We start from the raw sequence: 24,910 nt of genomic DNA on the forward strand, positions 1-24,910 counted from the left end.
CCACATGTCCGAATATTCTATATACCAAATTTCAAATCTTTAGATCAAAAATTTGTTGAGTATATAGGTTGAGAAATGTCCTCACACATACACACAAAAATTCTCACTTTTATAAATATATAGAATAAATATCTGTTGTAAAATGCAATGTTTAATGTATATTATAAGAAGATTGAAATATTGTAAATAAGAAACAAAAACTTCAAAACCTTTTGCTGTTCATTGGTCTATCCAGGAATTAACAGATTGTGTAAGCCACTGCGTTATGGTAAGACTTCTCCTCTTTTGAATGTACTTACCCATTCTCTCATTCTCTTCCTGTGTGGTGTGCAGTTCTTGTGTTGATTGTGCTATTTGTTTGAAAAATAAGTGAGTTTGTGTTTGCAGTTTTATAGATATATTTTTTGTTTTAATACATTAATTACAAATTTCATTTTTGATCTCTGCTAAAATGGAAATAAACAAAATAATTTTTTTTCTCTCAAACAACTAAATCTTTAAAATCTTCCAATTAAAAATAAAAACAATTGCTGTGTTCCTCCCCACCCAACACCATGGACTGATTTTTCACACTACAAAAAAACTTAATTTTTATTTTCTTAAAAAAAAAATATTTAAAAAATTTTTCTTTTAAACTTTTATGTTATCTTTTATATTTTTTTAACTTTTATATTTTTTTAACTTTTATATTTTTTTAACTTTTATATTTCTTTTATATAGTTTTTTACTTTAATATTTTTTTACTTTTACTTTCATGTTAATAATTTTTTGTACTTTTAAAATTCTTTTGCTTATTTTCTTTTTAAACTATATTAATTTTAGTGTCTACACTTAAATTTAAAAAGTACATTTAATATTGGTTAAAACATTCAATTTTTTGTGAATAGAATGAAAACGATTATTTAAATGAAATGTAATTATTGCTATTTGCTGTCACTTCACATTTTCGTTATTTAAAAAATTTCTTTTACTTGGACAATTCATTCATAACTAAATTGTAAACATAAAACAAAAATTTTAGCATTTCTTCACATAAACATTTTGATACACATTTTTTAATTTATCTTTTTTTTCTTTAGTAAATAGCTTGAATTACTAATCAACAAAACTATTACATTTATATATATATATATATATATATATATATATATATAACAAAAAACACCAAACCTTAATTTATTATGGACTGTTCAAAAAATAGTTATGCAAATTAGGCATGTTTAGGTTTTTCACTCTACTATATATCTATATATATATATATATATATATATATAAATTCGTATTCCTGTATGTTTGTTTGTTTATTCGTTCACAATTTGATTAATATATACAAAACGTGTCTTACTTTAATCTTTCATTTATTTCTATATATAGTATGAAATTGCCGGTGCGTTTGATAGTTCTCAAAGGTCAAATCGTTAAACTTTGACCCCTTAACAGCCAAATTTCTGGCCGAAAACGGATTACAAAGATTTTCCCAAATCTCAGTACCCTGTATATCAAATTTCACGTTTGTAGACTGAAAATTGACAGAGCTATTGCGGTGGAAAATGTACACACACGTTCACTTTTATATATATATATATATATATATATATATATATAGATAGATAGATTAAGCTTATGTTTTGAAATAGTGCCGAACTGCATTTTTTTTTTTTATCAAGATTTTAATCTTATTTGATGTTTTGCTGTGTGAAAATCCAACAATCATTCTATTTATTCGGTAATAACTAGACATAGTAGCATAGAAATAAAATGGCTGCTGAATTCGAGTTGTATGTAAAAACAGAAAGAAATCTTTACTCCACATATAAATTATAAAGATAATTGTTTGTAAGGAAAGTTTGTCAGTCAAAAAATTAATTTTTTGATTGCAAATAATGGTTATAAAGATAATTGTTTGTAAGGAAAGTTTGTCAGTCAAAAAATTAATTTTTTGATTGCAAATAATGGTTATAAAGATAATTGTTTGTAAGGAAAGTTTTTCATATTGCATGACAAAATCTATTTTTTTAATATTTCCATCTACAACCATCAGTTGACTGAATAACGGTTCAATGCACATGGTAAATTTTAGATTTCACACTTTCAATAATTTGCTAATGCGTGGCAATCTATTGAATTATTTTGAAACTGTCAGTCTGCATGAAATCATTGTTGTGTTACAATACGTGTTGGATGCATTCTAAGAACTTAGCAGCCATTTTCTTTCTAGGCCGCTGTGTTTACACATTACCACTAATGCTTATAAAAAGTCTTGAGAAACATTTTTTTTTTTAACGTTTGAATTCAATTTCCATCATGACGTAATGTCTTTTGATTTAAATGTAATTTTATTTGTGGAACGGGAGTTAGGAACAACTCAATCTTTTGTGATAATTTTTAAGCATTGGGTACAAAAGAAGTGCAGTGGAATTACAGGTAAGTTGAGACATGGTACACCATTTGTGTGCAAGATGTGTAAGGCAATGGTGACTGATGAGAACTTGGATGTGGAGAAAGTATATCTGGATGGCAAGGCTATTGATGTTGTCCAGAAGTTTTGTTATCTTGGTGACCCCATTGGAGCACAAGGAGGAGATGGTGCTGGTTTGTAAGACTGATAGATTGCAATTTGCTCATTGTGTCATAATACTGTAAAGAATAAAAAAAAAAAAAAGAGAGAGAATAAAACTACAAATGAAAACCTCAGAGCAAGATAAGGGTGTTGTTGTTTTCTTTGTTATGATAACTATTACCACTGCTACTAAAAGGGAATGAGAAATGTAAACAACTCTAAACACAGTGGAGATCACATAGTCATTACTACAAATTACTATGAGCTGTGACAACAAATCTGCTAAGAAACACGCAGGTCAGATATTTGTTATGGTCATTAGACAAAGAATTATTGACTATACCACTACATTTTTTATCTCGGTCGCCTAAACATTTCATTTCAACTACTTGAGGATAAAGGGTAATATTTGTACTTGTAGCGGCGTTCACCTGGGGTGGGTTGCACTATCTCCTCAGTGTTAACCACACCACATATCAAAGCCATCCACCCTTGTCTATTGGCAGCAGAGTCAACAGCATAATGTAGGCATTCGCGATTCCAGCGCCTGATATTAAAAGTCTGGTATGCCTGGGCTTGTCAGCAGGGAAGTGCTTCTGCTGGTCTGCAAAATAGTCCAAAAGACATGTGCAACAAGATCATCTCTGCCAATCAAGTTTCTGCACCATGCATTTTTGTCACGATATCATTTAAAACAGAAGGGGAGGGTGTGAAAAACAAATGTTTGGAGCTTTAAAACCAAGCCCCAAGAGCCGGTTCAGAGACTTCTTGTGAACTCCAAATTCCAAGAAACTCCAATGAATTTACTAAATATGCAAATTACCAGCACTAAAGGGTAATGAGATGAATTAAAATAGATGAATAGAATGGAACAAATTGGATGACTTACTAGGATACTTTATGAGATGCTTATCCAGTTTACAACCCAATCTCCAGCAACTTTGTGTACGCATTTTTCAGTAAGTTCTGTTAGGAGTTGGTAGATACCGTATCAAAGACTATCAGACAATAAATTCAAAATGCAGCATCCCCCCCCCTTCTCCGTTCTATTTAAAAAAAAAAACATTCTTAACATTGTGAAAGGAATGGAGTTCACATTGACATGGCATGTTAAAGGTCATTTTCTATTTAAAAAAATTTCTTTTATTTAATGAATCTCATTCTTTCATTGAAACTTGTCATCTTTTGACAACTGATTGGATAATCGCTTCAGCATCTTCAAGCTGGTTACTTAACTTTCTGAAAGATACTAACATAAAATTGCCAGAGATTGGGTCATAAACTGAATAAGTATCATTTATGAGTGTATCCTGCAAAATGTTTTTAAGTTCACTTATATTCTAATAACACCAGACCAAGCAGAAATCATAATCTCTCACTTTCTTTTAATAACTTTTGTTTTCACTGATTTTAGCACCACATTGAAGTAGGTCTGAAATTGAATCCGAAAGATGCATTCCTTCATTACATGTTGGGCAGATGGCACTATAGGGTAAGCTATGTCTTTCTTTACCTTTCTACATATATTCCTCTCTTTCTCCTCTGCTCTATTTGATCCTATTCCCTCTCTTGCACCCTACTCAAGCATGCCCTCTCTCTTGCCCCCTACCCAAGCATGGCCTCTCTCTTGCCCCCTACCGAAGCATGGCCTCTCTCTTGCCCCCTACCGAAGCATGGCCTCTCTCTTGCCCCCTACCGAAGCATGGCCTCTCTCTTGCCCCCTACCCAAGCATGGCCTCTCTCTTGCCCCCTACCCAAGCATGGCCTCTCTCTTGCCCCTTACCTGACCATGATCTCTCTTTTGCTCCCTCTTTTTTCCAAACTACGTGACCCTTCTCTCTCTCTCTCTCTCTCTCTCTCTCTCTCTCTCTCTCTCTCTCTCTCTCTCTGACTCAATTCTGTTTTTTTCCTCTCTCTCTCTCTTTCCTGTTGTACTTGATCACATACTCTCGCTTTCATTTTTTTTTTTTCAATTGGATCAGCAATGTTTTTTACTTTATAATCTTTTTTTTTTCTTTTTTTTTTTTAATCTTTTTATTCATTCTTCTTTTCTTTTAAAATTATAGGTCTATATGATGACCTGGATGGAGAGAAAACTTGCAGATATGTTGTTCAACAATAGACCACCTGCAACAACTCCTGAAGAAACCTTAGACCATTTCATGACAGTAAGTTTCATTTACTCTTGTTATTTTCTTCACCATATAAAAGATTGGTCAGTCTGTGATGCTTAAATCTGAAATTTTTATCAGTAATCACATTTTTATTTTTTAATATGTATCCATGTGCCTCTATAAGATTAAATTGTCACAACTTATTTGGTGTTCATACCAGTCGAAGATACATCCTTAGCAATCGATCCAACAGATGGTGAACTCCTAGGCTTTACCTTAGTTTATTGCTAATCGCCTGAAGAACTCCTACCAGGGAATGTTGATAGAACTGCTCAGGGATATTTTGTATGATAGTGTGTTAATTGTAGTGTACTGCTTTTCAACTTAACACCTGACCTTGTGTATAACCTCCTGGAGAGGTAAAAAGTATTAAAAAAGAATTGTATTTTTTTTTATATACTTTTTATCGAGTTACAAGTGTTGTGTGAATTGAATATGCTGCTCTCTCTGCACTGTCTAGATGAAAGCATAAAGACATTAGTTTCTGGCCTATCTTGGTGAATACGAGGAGTGTTAGTATATACTATTTTACTCTTTTTCAACCCAAACGAGGCATGTTGCCACTTTGACATAAGGGGCTACTATTTGGTATCATGTCTAACAGGGAACTGTGGGGGAGTTGAGTCACAAGATGTCTGTTCACATTACGTTTGAACTTCTACATGTCAATAAAGTCATGGAAGTAGAAAACCTGGAAGTAATTCCAAAGTCTAACAGTCCGAGGGAAGAAACTATTAGAGTAGAGGGTTTTTGGTATCCAAAGTATTTACATAACAAGTGGGTGCTCATGCACTTATTGACCCGTGCTGACATAATAATGTTATTATTTAAAAAGCCATTTTTAACATTGGGGAGGGGAGGGTGTTTTGTACCTATTCTGTACTTTAACCTTACAATTGAATAAAAAAAACATATCATAAAACTTTAATTAAACTTGGAAATACGATTTAAAAAAATAGTGCTGATCAGTAAGTGCATTAGCACCAACAAGTGTTATGAGTTTGTCAGAGCACTTTGCATTAAATTACTTGTAAAACAAGTACAGGCATGCAACATTATGACAATGGGATAAAGGCTGGTTCCTGACTGATTATGCAGGACCTATTAGATTTGAGACTAGTGGTAGATGCATCAGCCCAGTAGCAATGGTACTCTATGCATGGATGAATGGTGACTTTGTAGAGGTGTAGAATATTCTCAAGTTCACTATTTCTAAATTTCTTGTATAATGTTTTGTTTAGCTTAAATTTTTTTTTTTTTTTTTTTAATTTAAATGTGTTTTTATATTTATTTTTAGTTATTTTTAGTTTTACATTTCATAATTTTTGCAATGAGGATTGATAATTTGTATCTTTTGAATAATCCAAACTATTGTTCTCACCTTGGTTATTTTTCTCATAACGTTCCAGCCAATCTTCTTCAGACAAAAACTTCTTGTTGAACAAAAGTTTTTGTTGAACTTGGGAATTTGTATGGAATTTCAAACAGGACCCTTCATTTAATTCAAGGAAGTAGCTGCCTACAGAAGTCAGTTGCAAGAATCCGTAGAACAATGGATAAAAGTGCTAATAAATCAGTTCTAAATTTATGTTGAAGGGGTGCAAAAGCAGTCGGGTTAATCTGTGGAAATACTTGTAAAACAAGCACAGGGTATTTCCATTTGTACGAACAGCTAAAATCACAGATGTAATCTAATCAACACATCTTAAGAATTGAGTTAAGCAATGTTGACCATGGTCAGTACCAGATGGGTGTTAGTGAACTATAAATTAAACTAGCATTTGAAAAATGTTAATTTGATGTATATTTTTTGTTTCTTTCTTTTAGGCTGAACGATTGCGCCCAAGACACTGGAAGATGAATTTATTGCATATTGCAAGAGTGAGTTTTTATTTTATTATAACATACTGTGAAGTGTTCTTTGATCCAAACTATATGTAGTCCACTTTGCCGAGGAAATTAGCTGATTGTTTCTCTGAAACCACTGTAGTGATCTACCAGCCAAAATTTCTATCTTCTTGGTTGCTCCTAATGCTACCAGATTTTGATGTCTGAAGATGTTAGCTTTATGATCTAAAATGCACCAGACATTGATGTTATTGTTTTTTTTTCTTTCCCTTTGCAAATCTCAATCATGTTCTGTAAAGCAAAAAGAAAAAAAAAAAACTTTTACAGAATAACCAAAGCAAACACCTTCGTGCAGGATTATTGTTAGAATCCTGCACAAAAACTAATATACAAGTTCAGACTGTTTGAAGATACTGGCTTCCTGACTCGAAATGCATCAAACATTAAGGTTATTGAGTTTTTTCTTTCCATTTTCAAAAACTATGGGTTAAATAGAATCCGACTTAAAAAACAAATATACCCCATTAAAAATCGTTCCTCAAAATAACTAGATTCGGCATTAAATAACCTGAAAAAGGTTGATATGCCATAAAACAAAAACAACCAAACCCTTTTCAAAAACTCAATCATGTTCTGCAAAGCAAAAAACAATTTTCTTCTACAAAATAGCCAAACCAAACACTATAAATAAATATTTCAAGATATAAAAAACTTTCAAGCATAAACCTTTTACCAAAATGATCAGGTTCTGCATTAAGTAATCTGCAAAGTGTTGATATGCTGTAAAACAATCAAAACAAGCCTGGGAGCTGCAACAATGAATAACATGAAAGAAAACTCCAACCACCTTGTAGCCTAATCGTTCATACTCTTTGATGTTTTATTCTGTAGTGGACTGGTGGATATATTACACATCCACCAGTCGTACAAAATATGAGAAATGATTTGAATTGGGAAAGGAAAAATGAATTGCTTTGAGGAAGGAACGAACAACGCATTTACTTGATTTAAACGAACTAGAATTTATTTCGTGAAGAAACAAGTGAAAGAAAAGGGTACAACACGTGTTCATGTCCGCGTTCGTCTCTCACTGTTTACTGGTGAGAAGGAGAAAATCTATTGTTGTAGAGAGAGAAAGAAAGAAAGTCAATCCAGTTTGGTGTGCGTCTCTCGCTGTTAGCTGGTGAGGCGGAAAGTGTATTGTAGTATAGAGAGAAAATGAGAAAAGGTCAATCCAAGCCATGGAGATAGAAAACGTATAAAGTGTACATACTGCCTGTTAGCTCGTGCCCCATACATCAAACCTCTCAGCTCGAGAGCTGGTCTGGAAAATAGGCTGGAAACAGCTTGTCTCTTGCTTTTATAATTGTTTCCGGTGGTCTTTTGCGCATGTGTGGATTTCCTTTGAAAGGGAAGTGACGTCGTCCATCTGTGGGTATATGTGCATACGTTAGCGTGTGTATGTATACACGTGAATATATGTGCGTGTGTGGACGTGCGCGTGTATGTTTGCGTGCACGTATGCATGTGACAAGGAATATAGTTTGAGATGTGAACGCGTGTTTTTGTGTGAGACTAGGAAAGGCTCCCACAATTCTCGTACAGCAATGCAATGTTACATGTCAGCTTTTCACTACCTGCTTCCCACAGGGAAGAGGAAGAGTCGGGCATGGATGAAGCTAGAGCTTTGCGAAAGGTGCTCAAATCTAATTAGCCCAAAAGAAAAACTTTACTCTCTTTTTTCATTACGTGTTCCGTCAGACTTCTTCCTCTACACATGGTTTTAATTCTATTCTTAATTCTAATGGAATTTTCACAATGTAATAAATATTTTTAAAAAATTAACAAAATTTGATCCCTAACTAACTTAGGCTAGGTCTTTATTTGTCCCTCTTTCTCTTATGTCCATTCTTATTGCTTCCTCTCATGTCACATTGTTAAAGCTGGGTATAAAAGTAACAAATATGAAAAAATTAACAAAAAAAAAAACACCAACTTTTAAAAAAAAATGTTCAAACTATGTGCACAAGAAGTTACATGATGAGAGGAAGTCCAAAGTGGCACGTAGGGATGAAGAGAAGAGTCTTTTTCATCACTATTCTCTTCATCACAACATACCACTTTGGACTTCCTCCCATGATGCAACTTCCTCTGTACATAGCTCTAGTTATACTATTTTAATTTCTAATGAAATTTTCCATTCTATTAATTTCAAATTTACATGGAAAATTTCTGACCCTAAACTTATTTTTATGCGCCTATATTCCTCTGTAACTATTTTATTTAATTTTTTTTTTTTTGAATAAAAATAAATATTGAATTTCAACAATATTGGGAGTTGTCAGATGAGATTTTTAAAAGCATTTGAATTAACTGGAAGTTTTTGTCTGAATGTTCGGATGCAAAGTTATCATTAGTTGTGTTATTTGTCTTTAGAGTATTGTCTTCACAATAGCTGTTGATTTGTTGATCCAATGCCCTTTGACTTCCTCCAGATGTATTGTTCATCCGTGGTCACACTGTAGCAATATTCAGATGTGTGTGCGTGAAAATCATGTTAAGAACGGTATTTCTACATAAGGTTATAATAAGGGAGTAGAAAATGAAGAAAAGTTTTTTTTACTCATCTTCACCCCAAATAAGTCATTGCTAATTGAACATAAGGGGCTACTAATTGGGACCATGCCAAAGGAAGATGATGTCGGTTTGTGTTGCTTTTGAACTTCTGCATATCGGTACATTTTGGGAAGCAGGCAGCAGGAAGAGAATTCCAAAGTCTAGCTGTTCTAGGGAGAAAGCTATCAGAGTAGAAAACTTTCTGACATTTAGAAGTTAAAAGTTTAGAATTAGGATATTACGTGGCAAAATATTACGCCACGAGAAGTATATGGCAGAAATACAATATTAGCTGCGGAGTTATGAGTCATCCATCCTACGAACAGTTTGAAGGGGAAGATGCAGTTCATCTTGATGTACTTGTGGCAGATTAGTGTAGGAGCAAATTAATGAAGTTATTTGTTGTTCTTTTTAATGGCTACTATTATTCCACCTGCAAAGAGATGAAAAAAAGAAAAGATCAACATCTCTATGACTGCTACATCACCGCCATGATCACCTTTACAACTAGATGTCACCTAGAGAGACAAAGAGTTGATTGCCTAGCAACAAAGCCACAAATCCAATGTCTGCAAACCCTAAGAAAACTGGTCAACCTGTAGACCATGTTAGGAGAATATCCTGGTACCTGAACCATTCTTCCACTTCAGCCCTTACTTTGGATAGACGAGAGATCAGAAAACCTGATCCGCTCAATCCGCTAATCATATCATACTTTAGTATCTATAAGGTCATCCCCAATCAGGGATATATAGAGGGGGGAGAGGTGCCCAAGCACCAGCTCTTTTTACTCCTGTTTTAAAAGTGCCCTTTTCAGGAGAATGTATAATAGGCCTCTGCCCCACCATTACTATATTTTACAATTTTTTTGGTCCCCCAATTTATTGGAGAGGAACCCATGTTTTCAGTGGTGTGCGTCCGTTAGTCTGGATGATTGCCAGATAACCGTCCATTAGTTTTTCCTGAAATTTTGCCACAAATTGTATTAATTTAATCAATCATTAAATAGATTTGCACAGTAAAAAAAAAAAAAATTTTGCGAAAATTCCCGTTGCGTCCCCAGGGGGCTCAAGAGGTAAAAAATGCCCCAAAATAGCCAAAAATGACACATTTTGCCCCATAACTTTTGATCCATCCATTAGTTTGTTTTTTTTTAAACTTGGCCAAAATGTGGAGCCCATTGTTCTGTATGGGTGACCCTGGCAAAATTCTGGTTCGTGTCCCCGGGGACTTTCAGTGCTAAAAACGCCTCTTTTTGTGGCTCTTTTTTCATATTTCTCAACAAAAACTGGATATATCTGACTATATAGTGATTTTTCACGGTGGTTAACTTAAAAATACATGTGTTAAGGGCTCAAAAGTGGTCAAAAATGCCCCAAAATGGACAAAAATTACATGTTTTAGACCCATTTTTGAAACTTGGCCAAAATGTGGAGCCCATTGTTCTTAATACAAATCCAGCATGGGTGACCTTGGCAAAATTCTGGTTCACGTCATCGGGAACTTTTAGTGTGGCTCTTTTTTCATATTTCTCAATAAAAACTTGATATGTCTGACTATATAGTGGTTTTTCATGGTGGTCAGCTCAAATATACATGTGTTAAGGCCTGAAACTGCACCGTTATCCATTTACACTGGGATTCGGCGTCCCCAGCAGCTCTAAAAAGGTAAAAAATGTGGAGGCCATTGTTCTGAATATAAATTCAGTATGGGTGACCCTGGCAAAATTTTGGTTCACATCTCTCTGGGACTTTTAGGGCTAAAAAAACATGCCTTTTTGGAGCTCTTTTTTCATATTACTCAAAAACTTGATATGTATGTCTATGTTGTGGTTTTCCAAATATACATGTCTTAAGGCATGAAACTGCATCGTTTGTTCGGTTTCACTAAGATTTGACATTTCCAGGAGCTCAAAAGGAGTCACAAATGCCCCAAAATTGCAAATAAGGACACTTTTTACCCAATAATTTTTGCCGCATCCACTTGACGAAAATGTGAAGGCAATGTTGGTCCTTCACACTTCTCACATTCATCTTCACTATTTTTTGTGGCATCGTCTCACATGCAGCACAAGAAGGAGACCATGCATGCGCAGTTTTTTTTTTTTTGTTTTTCACTTGTACACTTGCCCTGAAAAAGTTGTCTACATGTCACTGGCGCCAATCATATTTTTTACTCAAAAAATGAAAATTTTATTTCTTACACAAATAAACACAAAAATGAGGTCGCTGAAGGTCAATCATCTTGTGAGCAAAGAATATGCTAAAGGTGTTTTTTTGTTTGTTTTATTCCCAAAGAATATAAAATCTTCCGAAACAACCTCTGCCTATTCTTTGCATTCATTTTTTTTTTTTTTGTTTGTTCCAGTCCTACACAAAAAAGTGTGGTGCTAGTTTAGAATTCAACCGAATTATATATATATATATATATATATATATATATATATGTGTGTATTTAATTAGGTTATAATGCTTCTCATCTTGAGTTGAGCATATTGAGAAGTGATACACGAATTACCATTAGCGTATAAAGCGATGCTCTTTGTGTAAACAAATCGAGCTTAGGTATTTCGGACGATGTCAAAACATTGTTAATTCACGACTCGCACAGCAGTCGCCGCCGATTAGCGTAATGGTTAGGAGCCTTGACTGTCGTATAGGCGGTCGAGTTTCAATCCTGGCTTGAGGTAGTTGCCTGTCTAACAGCACTGATGAGCTGTGTATGTGGACGACTCTATATATATATATATATAATCTTTATGATGTACATACCTATTACGGAAAGAAAATGTCAAATTTTAAAAATCACGTAAATTGATCAAGTAGCTTTTTTTTTTGTTATTGTTCTTTTTATAAAGAAAATCATTTTTAAACAATTTTAAGAGATTAATGTAAAATCGTTAGCATTACAAGGCTAATATTGCAAGTTTCAGTTATTGTGGAGTTCTCTGCCTTTATTTTTCAAGATAGTGACATGAGACAGTCTCGTTTTGCTTACTCATATCAGTTGATTTTCTTAGTTAACAATAAAACTACTTGATCAATTTATGTGATTTTTGGAATATGACAGCTTTATTCAATGACGGATACATATATCATGAAGATTATTCTGTATTTTTTTTATTTAAGTTTATACTTTTAATTTAATGGAATCTGAAGTAAAAACATTGTCTAGCATGGAGGTATGTAATTGATGTTAACTTTTATAGGTATAAATGTTCATATTAATTTACTTGTCCGTACGTCCAGTGTCACAAAAAACATCATCACAAGCATTAATTAATGAGAAACAAATTATGCCTACCTTTTATAATCACTCTTTATCAGTTAAAAATCATTAGAACCATTTCATCTCCTAAAATTTTCAAAAAGCAAAAAACATGACTTGTCTGTTTACGGTTTCAAATTGGCTATTTTATTTTATGATTTTTAAAAAAGTAAGTTTGTTTGTTTGTTTGTTTTTTTATAGTTTCTTTTTAAAATTAAAAAAATGTGCAAGTGAATTGATATTTGATCCATTATAATTTATATAAAAAATTATTAAAAAAAAAAAAAAAGATCTAAATTTTTTAAAATCAGTTTTAAAGCTAAAAGCTTTAATAAGCTAAAAAAGAATTTGCTGAAAGATTACTTTAAATTCGTCGTTATTTGTTTTATTTTTTCTTCATTTTATTTATGTTTTAAAAATGTTCAACTACCTTCGAATTTCCAATAACCCAAAAAAGGTTGATGTGCTGTTAAACAGATTAATCAAATATTGGATTATTTGATTTAATACTATTTTCTGTTTGATTGTTATTTTCACATCTCAGTTGATGTAACCTCTGACTTTTTTCCTGTGCGTCTTTTCAAACTTGTGAATCCATACAAAATTTCAAACTGAACTCTTTATTTAATTCACCAGAGGGTAGATTGTTCTCGTTACTTCGAGCACACCAGATGCAAAAATTGTTGAGTAATTTGTATTTTATTCTTAGTATTGCCTGTAGTGTAGATTGAATCTCCAACCTTTGGAAAACTATTACTTAGAGATGATTGTAAGTCAACACTTTTATCTGTTTTGCCGCGAATCCATGTTTGACATGGAGATTTCCAAATTTGAAAAGATGCATCTGAAAACATTCTGAGATTATGTTGACCGAAATGTTGTAAAAATAACATCCAAGCTGAGCCTAGTAGTCCAAATAATTTAAATTATCAAAATTATCTAAAAACAAAATTCCAAAACATAAAATTAAAATTGTTTTACTTTTTTATTTTTAGTGTCATATTGAAATGCAACATTACCCAGAAGCTGTCAAGTGGCTTCTGCAGGCCAAGAAGCTGAAGCGAAGTGAGATTGATGTAAGTATGTCTAGATACATAGAATGGACGACTGAGTGCATTAGTTTTAGGCTGATGATCCCCTCTTGCCAAACATCACAAAAAAAAAAAACACTTGACTAACTACAACCACTATATATGATCTCTCCCACTCTATATCTGTGCCTGAAACTAAAAGCAGATTCCATGAACAAAACTTCTTTCCCAGGCCTTCAAATCCAATGTAAATAAGTTCTTGTTGAACCATACTCCATAAATAATCAAATTCTATCCAATTTAATCCATTAACAATTATTACACTACCATCTTACATTCAGTAACTTATCCTCGGGTGGCCTTCGAGCCTTGATACTCCCAAGTAAAAAAAAAAAAAAAAAAGTACTTAAAAGAAACAAAATTATTCAAACTCCTAAACTAAGCAAACAACATTCTACTTTGGAAAACAAAGAACAAACAAGAAATTGAAAAAATTTTACTTTGGAAAACAAACTTATCAGGAAATAAAATAAAAACAATAACAAACCTTTTCTTGGTTGAAAATGACCCCCAGAGGTTGAAATGCTGTTAAACAAACTCATTCACTCACTGTATACAGCATAATCACATTGACACACCAGTTCCCATCAGATCACCAAAGTTAAGCAACATTGAGCCTGGTCATTACAAAAATGGGTGAATAATTTGGGAATTCCAGGCACTGTATGTAGGAGGACATTGAGTTGCAAAAATCTAACTTTATCATCTCCCCTAACGGGGATATACATGCGACTGGGGACCGCTTGTGAATTTCATACTCCCATGAAACTTCCTCCTTCGAGGAAGCCAGTTAAACCCAAATAGGGTTTGTGCTGTTTCACATTCACACACACACACACACACACACACACACACACACAACACCTCCCTGCAAGAGTTGCAAAAACCTAACGGGGATATACATGCAACTGGGTACTGCTTGTAAATTTTATACTCCCATGAAACTTCCTCCTTTGGAGGAAGCCAGTTAAACCTAAATAGGGTTAGTGCCGATTGATACACACTCACTCACTCTAGGCTTGTTTCTTAGAGAGGCAGGGAGTTGTCTCTTATATAGAAACAGGTCATTAGATGCTGTCTGCAAACATGAAGTATCCACATCTAGCAATAAGGTTGAATATTAAATCAAATCATTGCATAAAGTTATTGAATCGGGAACACACTTATGTTGACCTACAACCAAACCTTGTCAAGATGTAACACACAGTTTTTATGGTTCACAGTTTTATTGATGTTATATCTTCCTGGCCATCATTTCATAAAATCATATTTGTTAATCAGCCGGGATTAAAGGATTCTCAACTCTCCTCCCTCATCATGGCTGGTTTTGGGAAGAAAGGAAAAATCAACCCACCTCAAATTCACATCTGCCTTAGATGTCCACTGCTGGGAAAAGGGCTGACCATTATCTCTTCAAAAGATTTTATATCCCTGCTCCACTCTTTAATTATGCAACTTATGTAAGTAAATCCAGTATTAAAACACCTTTGTAAGCAAGGCACTAGAATGTTTTTTTTATGTATATATGAGGTGCCTTCAATAAGTTTCCAGACTTTTTTCATATGGGCACTTTTATTGATAGTACACGCATGAAACTCTACTTCGCTTTAAAGTAATCTCCTCCAGCTGCAATACACTTGTTGTACCATTCCAACAACTTCTGGAAAGTCCCATGAAAGTCCTTTTGTGCGAGCCGCCTCTTTCATCTCCTCAGTTGCCTCATAACTACAGCTTCTAAGGTTTTCCTTAAGCTTAGGGAATAACCAAAAGTCACAGGAAGCAAAGTCTGTACTATAGGGAGGGTGAGGAACTGTCTTGATGCCCATCTTGGTTAATGAGTCTGTGACAAAGATGGAGCAGCCTTGGGAAAAACTTTATGCAAACTTCTGCATCTTCAGTTCCTCACAAATAATTGTGTGTACAGTTCCCACACTGACATCAAACTGTGCACTTATTTTTTCTATAGACACGCAACTGTCCTTATCCATGAAATTCTTTATTTGACCCATCAACTGTGCTGTTCTGACTTCCTTACTCCTTCCACACTTCTCATCATCCTTCAAAGACTCCTTGCCTTCCTCGAATCGCTTATGCCACTTAAAAACTGATGCTAGATTCATGCTATTAGGTTGGTGCAAAAATAATATTGTTTTTTGACGTTCAACTTTTATAATTAAACTTTATTAATCGAAATAAGAACCATTAGAATCAATACATTTTTGCCAACAAGAAAAAAGTTTATTTATCTCATTAGCATAGAAATCCGAAGTCATTGATGGCTGATTCGGTATCATCTCCACTTTTGAAGCATTTTTCGCACAGGAAAATGTCGAGATACTTTAAAAAGTGATAATCAATTGGTGAGAGTTCCGGTGAATATGGTGGCTGAGGCAGTCTCGTAACCCAATTCATTCAGCTTCTGCAGGGTCAGTTGAGCAACATACAGGTGAGCTTTGTCATGGAGCAGAATTGGTCCCTGCATATTGACCAATCTCTGGCATATACGTTGGAGCTTTTGGTGCATTTCGTCAATTTGCCAGTAGTACTTCTCCGCCGTAATCGTTTCACTCGGATTCAAGAAGTTGTGATGGATGAGATTGTCCGCAGACCATCAAACAGTCACCATAACTTTTTTTTTTTTTTTTTGTGTGCAATTTTAGCTTCGGGAAGTGTTGTGGAGCTTCTTTGGCATCCAACCACTGTACCAAACATGGCTGGTTGTCGTAGAGGATCTACTTCTCATCATCCATTTGAGAAATGGGTTGTTTTTGTTGCGCAGAAGGAGCATAGAAGACACCTCTAAACTACAATTTTTTTGATTATTGTTCAATTCATGTGGCACCCATTTATCCAACTTTTTTTGACTTCCTTATTTGCTTTAAATGGCAAACAATTGTTGAATGGTTGACCTCGAGTTCAACAGCAACTTCTCATAGTTTTGCAAGGATTGGCTTCAATTAAGACTTTCAAATGTTTGTTATCAACCGCAGTCAGCTGGCTGCGATTATCTTCATCCTCACAGCTCTCATCACCATTACGAAATTTCTTGAACCACCGTTGTGCCACACATTCATTAGTGGTTCCTCATCATTGATATCACAAGCTGTCTCGGCAGCTTTTTGGCCTAGTTTAACTGGAACAAGAAAATCGTGCGGATTAGAATTTTGTCCATGCTGTCGAAAAGCCTGCAAAAAGTAAACAATGAGATTGAGAATGGTAACGAATAACATGATTCAATAGAATGAAAAATGCACTTCAAAATGATAACATGGCTATATCAATGAATTAATTCAGGAATCATACATAAAAGACATGTGAGAAACGATATTGTTTTTGCACTAACCTAATAGATGGTCCAAAAGCTGTCTGAAACATCCATACGTTTCTGTCATTTTTTTACCAGTTTAAAACAAAAGTTTATTGCATATTGTTCTTCTAAAGTATCCTCATGTCTAGATTGCATTTTTGAAATTCACCAGCCAAGATAATCAGGCTTTAGTAGGGTGTATTCCAATTCCTGTTGTAGCTGTTTTTTTTTAACCTGAAATCATAAAAATTGGTCAGTCATCTCATAGCAATGACATACTGAATTTTCAAGAGTCTACGACAATTTTAAATGCCTGTACAAAAAAATCCAGAAACGTATTGAAGGCACCTTGTATGTATGTATGTATGTATTAGGCTGGTGCAAAAATGTTTTTTTATCAGATATATACAAAAAAAAACGACATTATTTTCACGCCAACCTAATTATATATATATATAGACAAAAGGAATGATGAATAATAAAATTTACATTATTTATTAGTTCATCAAATATTCAAACAAGAAAGATAAAAATATTTTTCCTTAATTTATAGAAATTAAAAATAAGCTCTTCCCATCAATAAATATCTAGCAAAATAAGAATTACTTGTTCTTTTTATCAATACTCGTCTACAGACTGTTTTTGCTGAATCACAGTCCTTTAGTGTGGCTAGATGATCTAGGGCTTCAAGCAAAGATCAGAACTAAATCGTTTTGTTCATAACCTTAGTTAGTCACTGGTCCTACACCACCATTAGCAGGGATAGAAATTTTAATGCTTATATACAGGGTGTTCCAAAAGTCTTGGGCACATTCCAAGTCTGCATAACTGCTTAATTGTGAATGGTAGTAAGATGAAAGCGGTGCCATTTTAAAGCTAAATGCATTAAGTTTTTTGTAAGGCTATACCAAAATATACCAGATATACCAGATGTGTTTTTTAGTTCTAGAGATATTCAATGTCAAAATGTGCCCAAGACTTTTGGAACACCCTGTATAAATGTATTCGTGATGGGGCGATTCCAATATTTTTACCGATTCCGATTCTTTATAAATCGCTAAATATTTAACTATAAAAAGTGTTATTTTGTCTCGATTACCATAAAAACACATCTTAAATGTACTTATACTTTCTCAAAGGTAAAAATACGCTTGTGAGGGGTGATTTGAAGATTTTAGTCTTACTGGAAGTTTAAATCAATAAATACTTATTTTATTATTACTGCAAGCAGTGGAAGATGTTCCTTAAACCAAAATCAAATAAAAAAAGATAATTTAAGGAATCGGTTTTGGTATCGGAAAATAGCCTCAAATTTTTCTGATACCAATTCTGATATCCCAAAAAGCTCCAACTTTTCCAATTCTAATTAATCGCCCCAACACACACACACACATATATATATATATATATATATATATATATATATATATATATATATATAAATAAAAACATTAAGATTTTTGTCCCTGTTAATGGTGGTAGATGACTAGTGACTAAGACTATTAACAAAGCTGAGTTTTGATTTTCTAGGAAGAACAGATGATAAACAGAGGTTGAAGAGAGTCCAATATTTCTGAATCATAAACTGCTCTCTCTGTATTGGATTTGAAACCAGTAGTACTGATGTTTTTCTGACCGTCTTTAAAATTTTTTAAATAATTTACACAGACATATATTTCTTCAAAACCTCTGGCCTTGATGGAGAGGGAGACTAAAACTTGCTGCTATGGTTTCAAAGGATCTGAAATAATAGCAAAGGGAGACTTGATTCCAAATATTTCTGTTATATCTCCCCTCTTTTGGAAATAGAGTACGATTATGAACATCTCCAGTATCAAATGATCCTTATACACTCTGAAATTTATTTTACGTATGAAAACGTGTGTATGAAAGTAAATTTCACAGTGTATAAGGATTATTTGATGATGGAGATATTCATAATCGAACCCTATTTCTAAAAGAGGGGAGATATAAGATATGAGAAATATTTGGTATCAAGTCTCCCCTTGCTGTTATTTCAGATCATTTGAAACCATAGCAGCAAGTTTTAGTCTTCCCTCTATCAAGGCCAGAGGTTTTGGGGAAATATCAAATATTTTGTAATTCATATGCAAAATTAAGAGAAAAAAAATGACTGATTAAAACATTTTATGGCTGTAAAAACGTGCCAAAAATAGACTCCGGATGGTGGAACTTATAAAACTGCCAAAAAAGATAGTATATCTATATTTGGATATATCTATACTGGTAGCCAAATTAAATATTGAAATGCTCATATCTTTGGTTCTATAGAACGGAACTACATGAAAATTGGCAGGCTTTTTGAAGATTATTCTACTATTATACTATTCTATGGTTCAAGATTTATGACAATTGGTAAAAAAGAACCTGTACTTTCAATCCAATAAAATATACTCAAATTTGTCTACATTTGTATATATAGTGTCCTGCAAGCCAACTTCAGTTTTGCTGCTTCGGTTGTTTCCCCTCAGAGTATTCTATTCTTCTATCAAGAGATTTTCATTATTTTTAATGACAACCGGCGATTTCTTCCTACTAGAATTCAAGTGATTGTTTTCAAACTAGGTTTTTTTTCTTCTTCTCTCTTTTTATTCAGCATTCTTTTTGAAAACTGCTATTTAAAAAAAATAATGTTTGATTCTTTTTGTTAAATTCTTGTTCTTTTCAATTTTTTTTCAGGATGAAAAAACAGATGAAGACATTAATCAACTCCTTTCAAAGTACTTGTCTTATGGATAAATAAATAAAAATTAAAAAAAAGCATCATTCTGCAAATAAAGGATGAAATTTTTAAAAAAATATTGACAAAATAAACATAAAAAAATAAACATTTTAAAAACAAAAAAAATCTCTCCTTATGTGCCACATGCTCAAATCTAGTTGCTCACAGAATGGCAACTTCTTTTAAGACTATCATTTATTATTATTGACTATGGTTGTCCGCAAGTAAAAAGAAAAATTAAAAGAAAAGGGATTGGCAAGCAACTGCCATTTATCGTTGGTCTCAATATTTCAAAACTAATCGTGGCAAAACGAAACTGAGTGGCCAACTCCTTCCCTTGGATGAAATGAAAAAGAAAAAAAGCTAGTAAACCTGGACGTCACATTTGGCATTTTTTTTTTTAATTTCTTTTTATATGTATCTAAATGTTAATGGGCACACAACTAAAAAAGTAAGTAATAAAAGCAGGTTCAGTTTTGATAAATAAATACTAGCTGTATCTACCCAGCATTGGCTGGGCTGAAGTAAAATTATTTTAGTTTTTAAATTTTATTTGTTTGCATATAAGGTAGAAAACTTGCTATTTATTTTTATTTTTTTTTAAATCTTAAATATAACCTATCCCTCTTGCTGATTTTAATTTTTAGGCGATTATTTAAAAATGTTTTATATTACTAGTTCCCTAGACTAGACGAAATAAATTTTTTTAATAAATTGTAACAGTGTGTTACATTAACATGGTTGAGTTTTTACCAATATATTGTTTTATTTTCTATTTTTTGAGCAATTATCAAGACTTCAAAGATGTGACGGTTACATATCTGCTATTTTTTTTTTTGTGTTTTAATGTAATGCTTGACACTAATTGTTTTTTAAACTAAATAAACACTTTAAGATAAGTTAAAACACTAAAAACTTATCCAGCTAAGTAGAAGAGTAACTTCTCATGCCTTTGATAACATTTATTTGCTATACATTCGTTTCGGAGGGGGGGGGGTCACCACTTTTTCAGTCTGTTGTCTGTTGTAAAATGCCTTATTTTTTTACTGTAGACAGTGAACTGAAAAAGTGGTCAAGAAGCAAATATATAATAAATAAATGTTACCAAAGGCAAAATAAGTTACTCTGCTACCTACCTGAATAAGATTTTGGTGTTTTTAACTTATTTTAAAGCGTTTATTAAGTTTGAAAGGGAAGTAGTGTGAGTGCTTAAATTAAAGCAACAACGAAGATGACGGACATGAGGCTGTCATCTTTGGAGTCTCAAGAATCGCTCAGAATTAAAAAATAAAACAAAATATTGATAGCAATCCATACATTAGCCAGTTAGAATCAAATTATCAGTGTAAATGCTATTTAGGTCTGATTGAAAATCTGACAGAATAACTTTATATGCTAGATCTGTTCCGGAAAAGATCTTTGCGCTTATTCAGATTGGCACTTATAGTGGTAAACAAAAATGAAGAAAAACTTTTATATTGGACCTATTCGTCATGGAATGAAGATTGTACATTCCAAAAATCACAAAAATTTATAAAGTAGTTTTTTTATTATATACAAAAACAAATTTGACGTTTTTTACTGATGTTTTTCTAGAGAAGATCATAAGGGGAAGTAATCGGCAACAAATTTGACGTTTTTTACCGATAAGTGACGAGGTTATGTTTTACTAGAGGACATAATAAAGGGAGGTAATCGGTGATTATTTTGACAGTTTCCACGTGCATTAGAGTTGTCTGTCCTTGTTTCCCGATTGGTTGATTGTTTTGGTTTTTTTTTTTCCACTCTCATCGAAAAGGAGTAAAATTTGATTTTCTTAAATATAAATAAAATACTTAATCAAATTATGCGACTTTTAAATTTTTCATCTTCGTCCTGTGACTGGTACATACATCATACAGACATTTCTGTATTTTCTTTAATTTTAAATGCCACCATAAGTGCCAATCTGAATAAGCACCAGATCTTCTTTCAGCTAAAGTTCATTAATATCATTAATGATACTCTATCATTAGAATTTAAGTAAATTGGACATTAAATGGTATGTTAAATGGTATGCATTTGATGACAGAGCTGCCCAGCATGGTCTAGAAATGAATAAGGCTCTGCATATGCCTGCTTCCACCCTTTATCTCCTATATTGATATTTTTAGTTTGTAATTACTATAATTTTAATTGGTTCAGGGGAAATAACTTTAAAATTATTTAACGAGTTATTTCCCTTGACTAGATTAAAAGATTTTTTTTTTTTTTTTATGCCTTTACGGTCACTAACTTGGTCCCAGGTGGTCCTAATTGAATGAACAGTGTAGTAATTTAGTAAATCTTGCTGGGTGGTCATACTAAATTGAAATATGTAATGTTTGTATATGTATCTTTGGTAGTTTCTGAGTTTTAACTAGACACATATAGAAAAAAAAAACTTTCTTTTATATAACACTAGCATGGATATCTGGCGTTGCCCCGGGTGGAGAGAGGTGATATACTAAGGATATTGAGCAACTCCTTAAAAAATAAAAACAAAATGTTTCAGTTAAAATAGCAGCTAGTGCCCGTGCGACCACAAAAAAAAATTAGCCACAGTAGGCAGGCTCAATCAAGTAGGAGGTGAAAAAAGCTAACACACTAGCTGTCACAACCACAACGACTTATGATGTCACGACGAGTCGAAATAATGTTTTTTTGAACATACATTGAGATTGCTTGACGTATGACTTGAAAAAAAAGCCGATGCAAAAAGTGACTCCTTCTTACAAAAAAATGGCCTAGTTGACCAGCACAGAATTAATCTTTTTGGCCAATCTTTAGATATTTTTCATCCGAGAGATTGAGCTTTCTAACGATACCAATTTTGTCACGGTCCGATGCACAAGTGTAGCATATTTCTGTGAAAACTTCTTGGTACCTCTCTATCTATTTATGTATCTCTTTTTCCCCTCTCACCTCACCCCCCCACTCATTCTCCTTTGCTCAGCCAATTCTGCTTTAGCTCAAATGAGCACACACACCCCTTTGTATAATAGATTTCCTGAGGCATGAGTAAGCATTTACTTTCCAAATAAATACATGACATTGAAAAACTGATCCTCCTGATGAGACCTGAACTTGAAGAATAAATAATTTATTCTAAATTTTTACATATTATTCATCCAGGACAAGGCTGATAAAGAATATACCAATTTTGTAGGTATTTGTTTTGTAGTTTGTTTTTTTTGTTGTTTTTTTTCTGGACATAAAAACGTACGCACAGACGTATATAATATATGAAATCATTACAAAAATCTTGCCTTATACTCAATCACCTGTTTATCCTTGTTTTCGCCCCCTTTATTCTCCTATATTACCATTTTTTATTATTTGTTTAATTGGTTCAGGGAAATAATTTTTACAAATTTATAGTTATTTCCCCTGAGTTCTTGAATTGTTTTAATGAAAGAACGGTTTTTTTGGGGGGTTTTTTTCTGGCTTCAATCACTAATTTGGTCTTTTGTGATCACATATAAATGAATATTGCAGTAATTTCTTTTATCATAACTTGGTCAGGTCATGCTAAATCAGAATGTTTGTAAATGTATCTTTCGTAGTTTCTTAGTTTTCGCCAACTAGACCGACAGGAAAAAAACAACTTTTATATAAATGATAAAATTCTTTTAAACATGCATTCAAATCTTTGCTTATACTCAATCATCTGTGTATTCTTGTTTCCACCTCCTTATCCTCTGCTCCCATTTTTATAAATTTTTTTTGATTATTTTTGTCCAGGGAAATAACGTAAATTTATTTATAGTTATTTCCCTTGATTTCTTGAATGAAAGATTTTTTTTGTAGGGTTCAGTTACTGCTTTATTCTCAGCTGATCCTCAAATAAATGAATATTTCAATAATCTTTTTTACCATAACTTGCTTGAGGTCACACTAAATTAGAATATTCAAAGTTTATAAGTGTATTTTTCTTTGTTTCTGAGTTTGGAGCAGACAGGCAGGAAAAACAGCTTTCCTGTATATAAAACTAGTATGGATACCCGCCATTGCCTAGGTGGACATGAAGTTCGGTGAAGCTGCTGTATTAAGGATATTGAGCAATCCCCAGAAAAGTATGTGACAACCCCCCCTCCATTTTTCTTTTGCCCATGCACTGGAACCCCACCCTAAATAAAAAAAATAATAATAATAAATGAATCAAAACAATCTTTCTTTTAATCGAAATAGCGAGTGCCCATGCGACCACAAAAAAAAAAAAAATAGCCGCCATAGGCAGGCTTGAACCTGAAACACAAGAGGGAAGAAAATGTTATTGGCAAACGCTTTTGCCCATCAGACCATGGCGACTTATGATGTCATAACCCTGCAAAATAATGTTTTTAAACATTTGCAGTTTGATATGCGTGTGTGATTTGCGAAAATGGCATTGCGAAAAGTGACACCCCTTGCAAGAAATGGTCCAGTTGACTACCTACAGAATTAATCTTTTTTTTTTTTAATTTTCACATGTGTCCAAGGGATCGCTCTTTAAGGTAATACCGGTTTTCATCCTGTCCGATGCAGCTGATGAAAGGTTTTAGTGAACATACAAACATACAAATAAATGCACGCACACACACACACACACACACATACAAACGAACCAACATTTGAGATTCATATAATAGATTAGCAGGGATACCCGGCGTTGCCCGGATGTGAAGAGGTTTTATGGTAAGGGTATTGAGCAACAGAGCCCTACAAAAACAAAAAAAAATTTGACTGCAATATGTTTGGAGATGTGTGTGTGGGGAGGGGAAGTAGATCAAAACAAAATGGGCGAAGTAATAACCCTGTTTGAATATAAAATTTTAAAAAGTATTGCCCGGGTGTTTGGAAGTGAAAAAGAAAAGTTTTGGTAGGGAGGTAGGCTCGAACCCGAAGCCTTGAGGCTAAGGCAGAAAAAACAGTCTGACACATTACCAGACGCTAAAGAGACTGAGAACTGATGAAATTAAATGTTTAAAAAAAACAGATTGTTAAACGAACGTCAACGTTTTCTAGGTCAAGCATCACGCTATAATTGTAGTAGTAAAAAGGAAAATGATAAAACGATTTTTTTGCTACCCCTCCCTGTAGAAAAGCATATCGAAAAATTGGCTAAAAACATTAATTCCTTCAATTAATGTTTTTTAGCCAATTTTTCGATATTTGTCGCCCGAAGTTTTGAGCTTCAAAATGATACCTATCTGGTGAAAATCCGTCGCCTCTGTGGAAAGTTTTTGCGAGACATACAAACACACACACACACACATTTTGCCTTTTTATATATTAGATATAGAT

General features: G+C 33.4%; 1 protein-coding gene across 2 annotated transcripts in view; it reads left to right on the plus strand.

Moving 5' to 3' along the window:
• LOC145260412 (regulator of microtubule dynamics protein 1-like) overlaps window positions 1–20,139 on the plus strand; it is a 104,113-nt gene extending 83,974 nt beyond the window's left edge. For both annotated transcript variants that reach the window (XM_080118393.1, XM_080118392.1), the window contains 5 exons: window positions 3,975–4,052; window positions 4,627–4,728; window positions 6,562–6,615; window positions 13,461–13,541; window positions 19,564–20,139. In XM_080118393.1, the coding sequence (XP_079974519.1) occupies window positions 3,975–4,052; window positions 4,627–4,728; window positions 6,562–6,615; window positions 13,461–13,541; window positions 19,564–19,623 (375 nt within the window). In that variant the 3' untranslated portion in view covers window positions 19,624–20,139. The remainder of the gene's footprint in view (window positions 1–3,974; window positions 4,053–4,626; window positions 4,729–6,561; window positions 6,616–13,460; window positions 13,542–19,563) is intronic.
• Window positions 20,140–24,910: the final 4,771 nt, after the last annotated feature.

Source organism: Euprymna scolopes, chromosome 36 (genome assembly GCF_053919585.1).
Source record: "Euprymna scolopes isolate OS-2025 chromosome 36, ASM5391958v1, whole genome shotgun sequence".
NCBI classification, from domain to species: Eukaryota; Metazoa; Mollusca; class Cephalopoda; order Sepiida; family Sepiolidae; genus Euprymna; species Euprymna scolopes.